Source organism: Neophocaena asiaeorientalis, unplaced genomic scaffold (assembly GCF_003031525.2).
Source record: "Neophocaena asiaeorientalis asiaeorientalis breed wild unplaced genomic scaffold, Neophocaena_asiaeorientalis_V1.1 scaffold77, whole genome shotgun sequence".
NCBI lineage: Eukaryota > Metazoa > Chordata > Mammalia > Artiodactyla > Phocoenidae > Neophocaena > Neophocaena asiaeorientalis.
This window is the reverse complement of record NW_020174645.1, coordinates 10,717,339-10,730,840: the sequence shown is the minus strand read 5'-3', so window position 1 is coordinate 10,730,840 and position 13,502 is coordinate 10,717,339. Positions and strand designations below refer to the sequence as shown.

The window sequence follows — 13,502 nt, the reverse complement described above, 5'->3', positions numbered from 1 at the left end:
GACCATGCTGGAGAAATAATGGCCACTGTGTATTGTGTGCTTATTTGTGTCACCCTCACATTAGCCTGTGGACGTGAGGACTGTTTTTATCACCATTTTATCGATGAGGAAACTGGGGCTCAGAGAGGGTAAGTTACCTGAAGTCACAAAGCCAGGAAGTGGCAGGACTGAGATTCATGCCCTGGTCCATTTGACCCCTGCAAAGTCTGTGCTTTGAGATACCACATTTCATCTGCCTCCTATCCGGGTGGATTCACTCTTCTCCCGGGCTACCTCACGTTCTAGCCTTTAAGTGGTTAAGTTGGAAGCTCAGCCTCTGCCCCTCAAGGAATATTCTTTCCCATTTAGGCCCAGAGAAGAGAGGCCAGCTATAAAAAGGTCCTTGGTGGGTTGAGTCTTCCCTGGTTGTTGTACTGGAGGCCCCCTGAGCCCAGTGGACTCAGAGTGCTGGCAAGCTCAAGGCAGACAGGAGGCTTTCCAGGTCCCTGTGGGACGGTGGGGGAGAGAGGGCGGCCACCGTGGGCACCTTCCAGGACTCCTGCTTTCTGAGCTCAGCTTCTTGAAGTGCGGAAAAAGCTCAAGTCCCCTTGACGATCATAGCCATGGTGTTAGTTGTTGTTATCATTATTAATACTATCTTTATCATTATCCCAAACCCAAGAGAATAGGACCACTCATTTCCTGGGCTTTTGGAGCCAGGAGGGATGGGCCATGGGTGGTAGGGGGGTGGGTAACCATCTTCAAGTTCCCTCCCTTGCTTGGGTGTAAACCTGGTGGTTTATGATAACTTACCCCCAGCTCAAGTTTGTAAGGCCAGCGAAGCCAACCCCAAGATTTCTCCAGACCGGCATCTCCCCTGCTGGGTTTCACAGGTATTCTACAAGATTGAATAGGTTTTCCATGGTAGAAAATAATCCCATGGTCAAATAAGTTTGGGAAACACTAGGTTTAACGAAGTTAATTTTTTCAGTTGCAGGCCTTCTCAGAGCCTTTAGTATGCTTATTCATTCACTCTTTCAAATAATATTGAGCATGTTCTGTGTGCGAGGTGCATTGTGCTGGGTAGTGGTAATCCAGTGGGGAGCAAACAGTCATGGTCTTTGACCTTATGGAGCAGGGCCCAGTCTCAAGTGCCATTCTCAGTGCTGACTGCATGTTAGAATCACCCGGAAGGCTCTGAAGAAATAGAGGTGCTGAGGCCCAACCCCAAAGATTTTGATTCAGTTGATCAACATTGGGTCCAGGGCACCTGTATTTTTCAAAAGCTCCCTCGAGTTATTATAATGTACACCCAGGGTTGAGAGTCACAGGTAAGGAGTAAAACAATAAATATGATCAGTCATGTGCAGGGGAGGGTAGAGTGCAGTGAGGACAAAGAGCAAGGAGACTGTCGTTGTCCAGGAGGTAGGCAAGGCTCCACCAAGCAAGAGAGATTTTTAGCCAGAATCTGAGGGATGAGCGTAAGTTACCTAGGTGGGACAGGGTGGGGCAGGGGGACAGCCCATGAAGGGGATGGCCTGGGCAAAGGCCCTGGAAGCCCTTGGGCAGTAAGAAAGGGGCACATGGTGAGATTGGAGTTCAGGGCAAGATAATCCAAGATATCTGGCAAGTTCATCTCTCTAAGCCTCAGTTTCTTTATCTGTAAAATGGAAATGATATTAGTCCCTATCTTTAGGGTTTATCTGAGACTGCAGGAAGGAGTTTAGAATGGCAAGCCCTTTTAGTGGGTTAGTGAAATGATCAAATACATGTTTTTTTTGTTTTTTTTTTTAACGCACCCTTGTCTGTGAGTGGAGAATAGATTACATAAGATCAAGTGTGAAAGCAGTGTAAAACCTCCCCTGCAGCCTCCCTCTGGGGCCATTTTGTGCCTGGATGGTAACTAGCATACTTTTTAAATTATTATTATTAATTTATTTATTTATGACTGCGTTGCATCTTCGTTGCTGCGTGCAGGGTTTCCTCAGGTGTGGAGAGCAGGGGCTACTCTTTGTTGCGGTGTGCGGGCTTCTCATTGCGGTGGCTTCTCGTTGCGGAGCACGGGCTCTAGGCGCACAGGCTTCAGTAGTTGTGGCACGCAGGCTTCAGTAGTTGTGGCTCGCGGGCTCTAGAGCGCAGGCTCAGTAGTTGTGGCACGTGGGCTTAGTTGCTCTGCGGCATGTGGGATCTTCCCGGACCAGGGCTCAAACCCGTGTCCCCTGCATTGGCAGGCAGATTCTAAACCACTGCGCCACCAGAGTAGCCCGATAACTAGCATACTTTTATTAAGCACCTGGGTTGTATGCCCTGGGTTGTGGGGTCCACAGGATGAGTGGAACTCAGCACTCACTTTTAGTAAACTCAGGATGTATTTAGAGTACCATAGGGATCTGTGGAGGTTCCTTGGGAACCCTACTCTGGGGTGAGATAAGGAGGGAAAGGTGGCTCTTTGCCCCTCCCACTGACACAGCGCATTGAGCTAATCAGTTCCACCTGTTGTGTAGACTGATTGCATTCGAAAAGGACAAGCCCAAGAGAAGACACATGACATCCAGAACTCTGGGGCATGGTGTTCATGGGAAAGGGCACCCAGTTTGGGGCTCACCATTCTCGGAAGGGTAACTCTAGGCTCTCTGCTCCTCCAGCAATGGCTCTGAAAGAGCATCAGCGTCCTTTACCTGATTCCAGTACAACAGGCCTGTGCTTGGAACTAGAAATGGCAGTTAGCCCTGGAGGTTTTCCATAGGGATTAGAGATAATAGTTCCCACTTACTAAGTGCCAGGTACACTGAAAGGGGTATTCTAAATTTGATCCCCAGGAATTCTATGCATGAATGGTGTTTATGCCCATTTTCCAGGTGAGAAAACTGAGTGTAGGATTGTTAAGACCCCTGGGAAGGGTGGAGCTAGGGTTCATATGTGGGCTTCTCCAATTAAATCTTCTTCCCATTACTTTCTGCTGCCCTCCAAATACCAGTTGTGACCAAGGTGGATCCTCTTGGGAACTGGGAATCATTGAACTTGGAGATTACAGAACCAGGGGTACCTGAGCTTCTGAGGTTATTCTAGAATCAGAGGACTCTGTGCTCCCTTTTCAGTAAAGTATAGTGGTTAAGAAAGCAGGCTCCAGAGGTAGCCTTGCTGGGTTTGACTCTTCCCTGTTCCATACCTTACCAGCTGTGTGATCCTGGACAAGTTGCTTTGTTCTGTGCCTCAGTTTCTTGATCTGTAAGATGGTATTATTAGTACCTAGTTCACAGGGTTGATAGGAAGATTTAATGAGTTAATTAATGGAAAGCACTTAGAAAAGGATCTGGCACATAGTAAAATTTCAGTAAAGATTATGACCCTATTGCTATTATTACTTATATTAGTTTGCTAGGGCTGCAGGGTGACAAGGTATCACAGTCTAGGTGGCTTAAACTACACAAATTTATTTTCTACAATTCGGGAGGCTGGAGGTCCAAGATCAAGGCATCGGCAGGGTTGGTTTGTTCTGAGGCCTCTCTTCTTGGCTCACAGATGGGCACCTTCTCTCTGTGTCTTCACATCGTCTTCCCTCCCGCGTGTCTGTGTCCAAATTTCCTCCTCTTATAAGGACACCAGTCATATTGGATTAAGGCTGGCCCTAATGATCTCATTTTCACTTACCTCTGCAAAAGCCCTGTCTTCAAAAACTGTCACAGGCTGAGGTACTGGGGGTTAGGGTCTCAACATATGATTTTCCTGGGGCAGGGGCCCCAATTCGGCCCCTAACATCACTGATAGGGTCCCTTGCCCCCCATCCTCCACTGCCTGACTTGGTGGCGGCTTTCTCCTCCCTTCTGGCCCAGAAATCGCAGTCAAGCGCTCAGCTCTGAGGCGAGTGTGGACGAAGGCGGAGTCTTTGAGAGTCTGAAGGCAGAAGCGGCCTCCCCGCCAGCACTCTTCTCCGGCTTATCGGGCCTCCCGACAGGCAGCCTCCCCGCCACCCCTTTCCCATCCAGCCTGGTGCTGGGGGCCGCGGCGGGCGGCGGGGACGTGTTCCTCCAGATGCCCACATCCAGGGAGGAAGGTGGGGGCCGCGGTGAGGGGGGCGCCTACCACCACCGCCAGCCCCACCACCACTTCCACCACGGCGGCCACCGCGGGGGCTCCCTGCTGCAGCACGTGGGCGGGGACCACCGCGCGCACTCCGACGAAGCGGGCGACGAGCAGCCGGGGACGCCCGCCCCGGCCCTGTCCGAGCTGAAGGCCGTGATCTGCTGGCTCCAGAAAGGGCTGCCCTTCATCCTCATCCTGCTGGCTAAAGTGTGCTTCCAACATAAGCTTGGTGAGTGTGGAGGGATGCAGGGCGCAAAGACTGCCGCCTCACCCATTGGGTAGGGGGATGGCGTCTCCATCCCAAGTGCCAAGGGAAGGCAGTAGAGGTCCTTATGGTGCAAAGTCCTTAAGAGTCCAGGATTCTGAGTCAGACCTGGGTTCAAATCCTGGCCGACTAGCTGTGTGACTTGGGGCAAGCCACTCATATTCTTTGAGTCTCAGATTCGTCATCTCTCCAGCGGGGTTGTGGTAGAAACTCCCACAGCTGGTTGGGTGATGTGAAGGAATAGAGTGTACTACCCAGGAGTTCAGACTGCTTGGGTCTGAACCTGGGCTCTGCCCCCTTCCTAGCTGTGTGACGCTGGGTACATTATTTAACCTCTCTGTGCCTCAGTCCAATCATCCATAAAATGGGGGTTAAAATAGTATATGTACTATTACAAATACTATTACATATGTATTATAGCTATACATAGACTCTAATAGTATGTTACAGATACTATTATAGTATATGAACAGCATCTGCCTTCGTGAGATTGAGTGAGGTTAAATGAGTAAACATATGTAAAGCACTTAGGACAGTGCCTGGCAGAAAGTAAGTGCTGTGCAAGTGTAGATTATTATTTTTATTATATTCATTATTAATACATGTAAGATACTTAACATAGAACCCTGCACATAGCAAGTGCTCAGTAAATACTACCTAATATTATTATTAGGAAGTAAGATAATGATTCATAAGTGCTTAGCCTAGCACCTGACACACACTTAACAGTCAGTAAACGTGGTTTCTGGTCCACTGTTGTTATTATCTGTTACGTACTGTTATTAGATCATGATGTTGCTGTGTCCTGGAGAGTTTAGGCTATTGTTTTTATCTTATGGTAGAAATTACGGTACTAATTACTGTCTCATGGCTTATTACATCCCACAAGAAATATCTAGAGGAGCTTAGGCCATCGTTTGTGTCTCATTTGCCCCTTTCTGGTGGGTTCCAGCTGACTCAGATCACTCCTTCCTTTTTGGGGTGCTACCATGTCAGTCCCTCCCTTTTTATTCCTAGAAATGGAACCTGACGTGTTCTCCCTTACCCTGAATTCCAGCAAACTCACCACTAATTTTTATTCTCAAGTTTGGTCATTTTGTTTCTCAGTTGGCAGGTTTTTTGTTTGATCAAAGAGAATAGTACAAGAAGAGATTGTGGGGTTACTGGTTTTGATTTTATATGTTTTTAATGAAGAAACACGTCTTTTACAAAGAAGATCTGGAAGAATGCCTGGAATACACGTACTATTTAAAAAGTAAAAGTGAACTCCAAGCTTGGGAACTGTGCATCTCATGTGAAAGCAGAATCCTTTCCACAGGGAACGAAAAGTAGGATTCGAAAATCCCTATTTAGGGAGAATTCCAAGATAGTAGCTTGCTAAATTGTGGAATAAAATTCAGTTCTTTTTCCCTACTCTGCAAGGGTCATGTTTTCCTATCAGCTAGGAATTCTTTCCCCTTTAACATGAAACTTCAATTTCTTATGGTGTTGTGGTCTTTTTCTACATATGCTTTTATTACAAATAACACGCCTCAGGTTCTTTTTGGAAGTAGAAATAATAATAGGCACCACTTCCTAACTTCTAGAGATTGTACACTGTAAGCAGTATCCCTCCTTGAGTTAAGTACTGTTATTATTCTGTCTGTTTTACAGAGGAGGAAACTGGGGCTCAGAGAGGTGCAGTGATTAGTCCAAGCCAAGATTTGAACACAGGTCTTACCAGACTGCACAGCCCATGCTTCTAACTGGTTCTATAAAATACGCCCACAGTGGCGGGCCTCAATCCCATCCCTAAGTCAGAGGCCTCTTCTCAGAGTGGCTTGGGGTTCCCAGTGATATACATGGCAGCCCAAATGCCCCAGAAATGGGATTTTTCTCTCTCCTCTGTGGTTAGCGTGTCAACCCCGAGGGGACCAGGGATTGTCCGTAGTAAGCCCAGGCCAGGTCTGACGAGTCTAAGTGGGTGGTCTCGGCCCCTCCTCTGTCCTGCAGGCATTGCTGTGTGCATCGGGATGGCCAGCACCTTCGCCTACGCCAACTCCACGCTCCGGGAACAGGTCTCTCTAAAGGTGAGTCACCTGGTAAATTACTCTCCTGGGGCTGCTGTAACAAATGACCACAAACTTGGTGGCTTAAAACAACACAAAGGGATTACTCACAGTTCTGTAGATCAAAGCCTGAAGTGGGTCCCTCTAGCCTAAGATCAGAGTGTCAACAGGACTGTGTTCCTTCTGAAGGGTTCAGAGGACAGTCTCTTTCCTCGCCTTTTCCAGGTTCTAGAAGTCACCCACATTCGTTGGCTCATAGCCCCTTCCTCCTTCTTCGAGCCAGCAACGTTGTATCTCTGTGACCATCCCTCCATAGACACATCTCCCTCTGACTCTCCTCTTCTGTCTCCCTCTTCCACTTTTACGGACCCTTGTGATTACATTGGACCCTCCTGGATAATCCAGGAGACTGTCCCTCACACAGGGTCAGCTGATTAGCAAACTTAATTCCACCTGCAACCTTTATTGCCCTTTGCCGTGTAACCTAACATATTCACAGGTTGCAGGGATTAGGACAGGAACACCTTTGGGAGGCCATTCTTCTGCCTCCCACCCTGGGCAGATCCCCGGATGTGCCATCCTTCTCCCTTCCAACAGCAGCCTCTCCCCATGTGCCCCTGGCCCATTCCCCTTATCCTCCCGGCATTCAATCAGCTCACTTCCAACCCACACCCATGGTTAAGGCCGCCCCACGGGCACTGTTGGGTGGCCGTACGGCTTCACCACCATCATCCCAAATGCCCTCTGGTATCAGCCGAGCACTAACCATGTCCAGCACGGTGCTGGACCCATTACACAGCTCCTCTTGCAGTTTCATCCCAGCAACCTGGGAGGGAGGCAAAATCATTCTGAACTCATTTTCCCAGTGAGGAAATAGTGGCCCAGAATTTCTTGGCTAAGACATAAGTTTCTTGCCTAAGGCCACACAGCCAGCGTGAAGGGTGGCATCAGGATATGAACCCAGGCATTGAGCCCAGAGCCTGTACTACCCCCCAGATTCAAATTCCAGCTCCTCCACCCTCCTGCAAGCCCTTGGATGGGTTACCTCACTGATCACAGCCTCAGGTGCCACCTCTGGAAAAGGAACTGCCATACCAACTTCATACACCCATCGAGAGGATTAAATGAGATGGTGCATGGAAGGTGTTTAGTGCAGTGCCTGGCTCATAGGAACAACTTAATTGAGCTATTTTTAACAAGCCTGTTTTCTGCTGCACATGTGACCCTATAATAGCCACCATCCTCTCTGACCTTGCTCTGGGGTCATCTGCTTTCTCAGAAGCACCTAGGCATCCATGAGGCACAGATGCCAGCTCAGTTTTTATTTGATACATGAGCACATTGAAGTCTGGAGTTGGGCATGGAGCCAGAGATTCTTCTTGACCCTCAGTCTCATCTTCTTCATGCAGATCCCTTTCTGCTGCTATTAGAACAGCAGGTTGCTCAGTGTCATAGTGGAGGCTATTGGGACTGTGGCTCTTTCTCAGATGCAGTAACATCCGCGTGGTGCCTTGACTTGAGTTTTAGGGGCAAGGGGATGCCTGTATCCATGGACAGGCTTCTAGGGGTCTTTGAACCCTATGAAGACACAGGTGATGATTTGCCTGTCTGTGTATATTTCAGTGGAAGAGAGCCTGCATGACTCTTAGTAAGTTTAGGAATCTCAACTTACTACTGGAGAAGTACCCCATTTGTCCTTCAGAGTCTGGCTTCTCGGAGCATTGCTAATTCCCTTTCTCTTCCACTTTTGGTTTGGATTTACGGGGGATTAAACCGGAATCTATTATTTATTGGCATAAAAAGGGCTGCCGAGTGGATTAATCACATTGATAAGAGCAGTTGGTTGGTTGGAGGTGGTTTCTCAGGCCGTTAACCTTAACCCCTCCTGGAATAATGGGTGGATGGAGATGCATTTATTTTGTCTACACTATGGAAATGTGTGTTGTAACAGTGTGTCGAGCACTGAGCTGTGTCTGGAGACAGTGGAGCATTTACCGAAACCACAGGCAAGGTTACACTGGGAAAGTTATGACCTCATCTTATTCCAGCAATGCAGCCGCCCTGGTCCAGGAAAAGACAAGCTTTTCAGCTTGTCAGCAGCACGGGGGTCTGATTATGTATCCCAGGGTACACAGGCAGGAATGCCCTGCTCTACGCCTCGTCTAGAAATTTCCTTAGGTTGCTGTCAGGCTGAGAGACTACTGAGAAACAGCCAACTGAGAAGGTTTCCCAGCTTGTCTTCCTGGGGACTAATCAGAAACAAGGCTGGAGAAAGAGAAACGGGGCTAGATTGCAAAGGGCTTTGACATCCATGTGTACGAGTTTGAATTTAATCCTATAAATGTGGCCCTATGTTGAATGGTCAGTCCAGGGCAGTAGCCCAAAGGTCCATGCCGGAAAAAGTTAGAACAGAAGTTTCCAACCTGTCGATCTGAATCTACTGCTGCATTGTAAAGTCAGAACAACAAGTCCTACCATTTAGTGAGCCTGAAATGTGAGCCTGTACCAGACTGAATGTTTACATTTATCAAGTTTACTTAATCCTTAACAAAACCTCATTTTAAAAAAAATTTTTATTTATTTATTTTTGGCTGCGTTGGGTCTTCGTTGCTGCACGCGGGCTTTCTCTAGTTGTGGCGAGCGGGGGCTACTCTTCGTTGCGGTGCACGGGCTTCTCATTGCAGTGGCTTCTCGTTGTGGAGCACGGGCTCTGGCACATGGGCTTCAGTAGTTGTGGCACACAGGCTTAGCTGCTCCACAGCATGTGGGGTCTTCCCGGACCAGGGCTCAAACCCATGTCCCCTGCATTGGCAGGCGGATTCATTTTAAAAAAAATTTTTATTTATTTATTTTTGGCTGCGTTGGGTCTTCGTTGCTGCACGCGGGCTTTCTCTAGTTGTGGCGAGCGGGGGCTACTCTTCGTTGCGGTGCACGGGCTTCTCATTGCAGTGGCTTCTCGTTGTGGAGCACGGGCTCTGGCACATGGGCTTCAGTAGTTGTGGCACACAGGCTTAGCTGCTCCACAGCATGTGGGGTCTTCCCGGACCAGGGCTCAAACCCATGTCCCCTGCATTGGCAGGCGGATTCTTAACCACTGCACCACCTGGAAGTCCCAAAACCTCATTTTTTAATGAGGGCACTGGAGCTTAAAACATGTGCCCTTGAGCCAGAGTTACTTAGTTTCTCTGTGCCTCAGTTCCTAACAGTAAATGTAAACTAACATTTCTTACATGCCAGGTACTGTTCTAAGCAGTTCATGTACATTAATTCTCAGACTCTAGAAGAGAGATACAATGTATACCCATTTTACAGAGAAATGTAGCGAGTTTAAGTAATTGCCCAGGGTTGGACAGCCTCCAGATAATAGACCAAGGATTTGAACCCAGGCCACCCAGCTCCAGAGTCTGATTTGCTAACCATGGTGCCCTCCTGACTCTCTGGATTGTTCTCCTAGCAGGTTCACACATTTCTGTTACCTTCTCTGTAACCATCCCTTAGGTTCCAGTGGGATGGAAAGATGCCAACGCCCTTCCTTTCACCATTAGCCCCACTTCCTCCAAACCTTTGAGAAAGGGAAAAGTTGCCCTTTGTCGGGGAACATTCTGGAATATCCTGCCAGGTGCAGCTTTGGCGTTTCAGCATCTCCACAGATCTCTTGCTTTGTCTCTAGGAGAAGAGGTCGGTGCTGGTCATTTTGTGGATCTTAGCCTTTCTGGCGGGGAACACCCTGTATGTGCTCTACACGTTCAGTTCCCAGCAGCTGTATAACAGGTGAGCAGGGGAGTCTGACCCCCAGTGAGAAAGTGGGGGGCTTTGTTGGACTCAGGACCCACAGCCCCTTCATTTGAGAACAATGCAGTAGCTCTAGGTCATGTTGTAACTTTCACATCCCACCCTGTTGTCATATACACGTGCCTAGAGCATGATTCTTTATAGAAATATAATGCAAGCCGCGTGTGTCATTTTGCATTTTCTAGTAGCCACATAGTGCGTGGTGGGGGAGGACTGGCCAGTAATGGTCTCTGGCACAGGGTTGAAACTCAAGCCAAGCTTTCAGATCATGTCCATCTGTTTTAAAAATGGACTTTGAGGAGTGACCCATTTCACCACTTTCTGGGGCCACCCGAAGTTGCATGAAAGCAATTTGGGAAGTTAGTTCCAAGGCATCAACATGCCTCCCGCACACTGCATTAGTTGCCTGGCCCAGAAGATCAAGGTCCTGGGGGAGGGTAAAGGAGATGGAGTCTCTCAGAACCTTGGAGGAATTTCCAGCTCATGACATTCTCTGGGCATGATCACATTCACAGGCTCAGACCTCTGTGCCCTCATCAAACCAGTGCTGAGGCAAACTGGCAGCACACAAAGAGAAAGAGAGTGACCTCGGAGAAAAGCAACAGAGCTGAGCCTCCTTCCTTATTGATGTCAGTGGTCTAGAGTGTGTTTGTAAATGCTACCAATAGCCATTATCTTATTTTGCCCTCCCACTCAGCAGGGTATTGGTGTCCCTGTTTTACAGGTGAGGAAACTTTGGCTTAATGAAACCCTTTCTAATAAGCCTTAGTCCCAGTAGGTAACAGAGACTTTGAATCATCCCAGGATTTGAAGTCTGATGACCAGTGTCAGAGGTTCTTAGTCTTGCCACGTACCAGCTTTGTGCCCTTCGGCAAACAGTGGAACCTCTTCAAACCTCGCCTAGTTTCTGCATTTGTGAAACCGAGAGCAAGTTAATTTCTGCCTTACCCACCTGAAGGTCATTACCCACCCGCAGGCTAATTATTAGAGAGGCCAAATGTTAATAATATGTGAAAAGTACTGGGCAAACTGTGAAACATTTGATATGTCATAATCATATCATAATATTATTCTTTTATGATAAATTACTTTGTCTATTGGGGGTGATGGCTAATGGGACACAAAACTGACAATCAAATGTATCCATCCATTAAAGTTCATAGTGTACGTTAGAAATAAGTGGACTTAGTGATCAATCTGCGGAAAAACACTTGGGCATCTTTCTGGCTCCAAAAGCCAAAACAGAAAAAACTCTAAGACAATGAACTAAAACCTACGTGGGTGAATTTAACAGATCGGTGTCTCTGAGATCAAATGGAAAGTGGAGGGCAGATCTTCATTTCTTTTGCGATCAGAGATGCATAATAGAGAAACAGGGCATGGAAGTCAACCAGCCAGCCTGGGTTGTGCCCAGGGAGGGACAAGAGCAAAGACAGAAAGGGGAGCTCAGGGCTGCCAGCCTCTCCCCATATCGTAACTTGGATGCCACTCAGACTTGCAGACAAGGCATCCCACAGAGACAGGGCTCAGATGTGGAAGGACACCAAAGGTATCATGAGAGATTGCAAAAATAGATTATTTTCATTGATTTAACCCTACTCTTGCTCTTCAAAATAGAAATTGACTTTTAAAAATAAAAGTACAAAAACAGACCAGTTCATTCCTAGGATGCTCTCCTCAGGGGGCCTCAGTTTGCACTGTTTTCCACCAGCCCAGCAGAGTATGTAGGAAGCGTTTAGAAAGCATTCACTCTGGGCTGTGCGCACTGTCCCCTGCTTTTTGGTGGACAGGCAGGACTCGGAGTGGCCTTTGCTTGGAGCCTCTAATCTGGCGGGAGGAAAAGCGAGGGGACCAGCACAGTTTGGGTGCTGGTTCCAATCCTAGCTCCACATTCTAGCTGAGATGCCGTGGGCGGTGACTCCACGTCGAAGCGCTCCAGATTCCCCAGCTCAAGATGCGATAATCATAGTGCCTACCACATAGAGCCTTTGGGAAGATGAAATGACTTGAGACATGTAAAGCATGTAGACTAGGGCCAGCATGATGTAGAAAGCCAAGATATTATCAATTCGATTAACATCATCGTCCACAGAGGTGATGGAGAGCAGTGCTACTCAGCATGTGGTCTATGGCTCAGTGCCAATTCGAGAATGACTTGTTGTCTGTCCCCAGTGAGGGGAGTACAGAAATTGAGTGTGAGGTTGACTTACCTGGTCACGGATGGGTAAAATGGGTTTACACACTCCGAGTAGTACTGCTGTGGAATAAGGACTGAGAGCAGTAACTGTAGCCGGGACACCTGGGTTCGAATCTACCACCGTTCCATCATATTTGTAGGACCTTGTGCATGTTCATTTACCTTTCTGTGCCTCTTTTTTCTCATCTGAAAAATGGGTGGATAACAGTGCCTGCCCCGTAGAGATGTTGTTATCGTTGTCACTGCTGCGTGACAGAGTCAGTAGTATACCTATTATCTCATTGAATCCCACCAGTAACGCTGAGGGAGGGAACGATTCCCATTTTATCGATGAGAACACTGAGGCTTACAGAGAGAACATTATCTGCCTAGGGTCCAGTAATGGAGAGGCCTGGATTCAAATTCAAGTCTGTCTGATACTGATGCCCATATGCTTATCATGCAGTGTGACCTTGGGCAACTTAACTTCACATCTCCAAGCTTCAGTGCCTCATTTATAAAGTGGGGATGAGCAGTGCTCACTCTGCAGGACAATGAGATACAGTGAGTAACTTGCTTAGCACAGCGTCTGCACACCAAATCCCTCCTCTCTCCTTCTCTCTCTCTCCCTCCTTCATGTTATTGGTCGGCCTTCCTTCCTTCCTTTTGTTTCCTCTTGTGAAGCCTTTTGTGGCCCATAAAACTGGAGGGGACCTTAACTAATGATGCTCTAGGCCAGTCTCATCATTTAACTCTCAGGGGAACTGAGGCTCAGAGAGGTTAAGATACCCACCTGAGGTCACACAGCAAGTTAATAGCAGATTCAGGAACAGGGCACAGATACCTGACTCCCAGCTTAGTGCTCTTTCTACGGGTAATATTTACAAGGCTCCTAGAATGAGTAGAAGGGCCCCTAAGGGCCAGTGACCCTAAGTGCATCCTGACTTTCTGACTCCTCCCCCAGCCTCATATTCCTGAAGCCCAACCTGGAGACGCTGGACTTCTTTGACCTGCTGTGGATCGTGGGCATCGCAGACTTTGTGCTCAAGTACATCACCATCGCCCTCAAGTGCCTTGTCGTGGCCCTGCCCAAGATCATCCTGGCCGTCAAGTCCAAGGTAGGCCCATCACGCCAATCATGCAGGGCTTTCAGGATGCC

At 48.0% G+C, this 13,502-nt stretch overlaps 1 protein-coding gene across 1 annotated transcript in view; it reads left to right on the top strand.

Moving 5' to 3' along the window:
• Positions 1-13,502, top strand: part of RNFT2 (ring finger protein, transmembrane 2) — a 60,609-nt gene that overhangs the window by 3,764 nt on the left and 43,343 nt on the right. The window contains exons 4-7 of the mRNA XM_024758715.1: positions 3,813-4,291; positions 6,320-6,396; positions 10,046-10,146; positions 13,308-13,461. Coding sequence (XP_024614483.1) covers positions 3,813-4,291; positions 6,320-6,396; positions 10,046-10,146; positions 13,308-13,461 — 811 coding nt within the window. The remainder of the gene's footprint in view (positions 1-3,812; positions 4,292-6,319; positions 6,397-10,045; positions 10,147-13,307; positions 13,462-13,502) is intronic.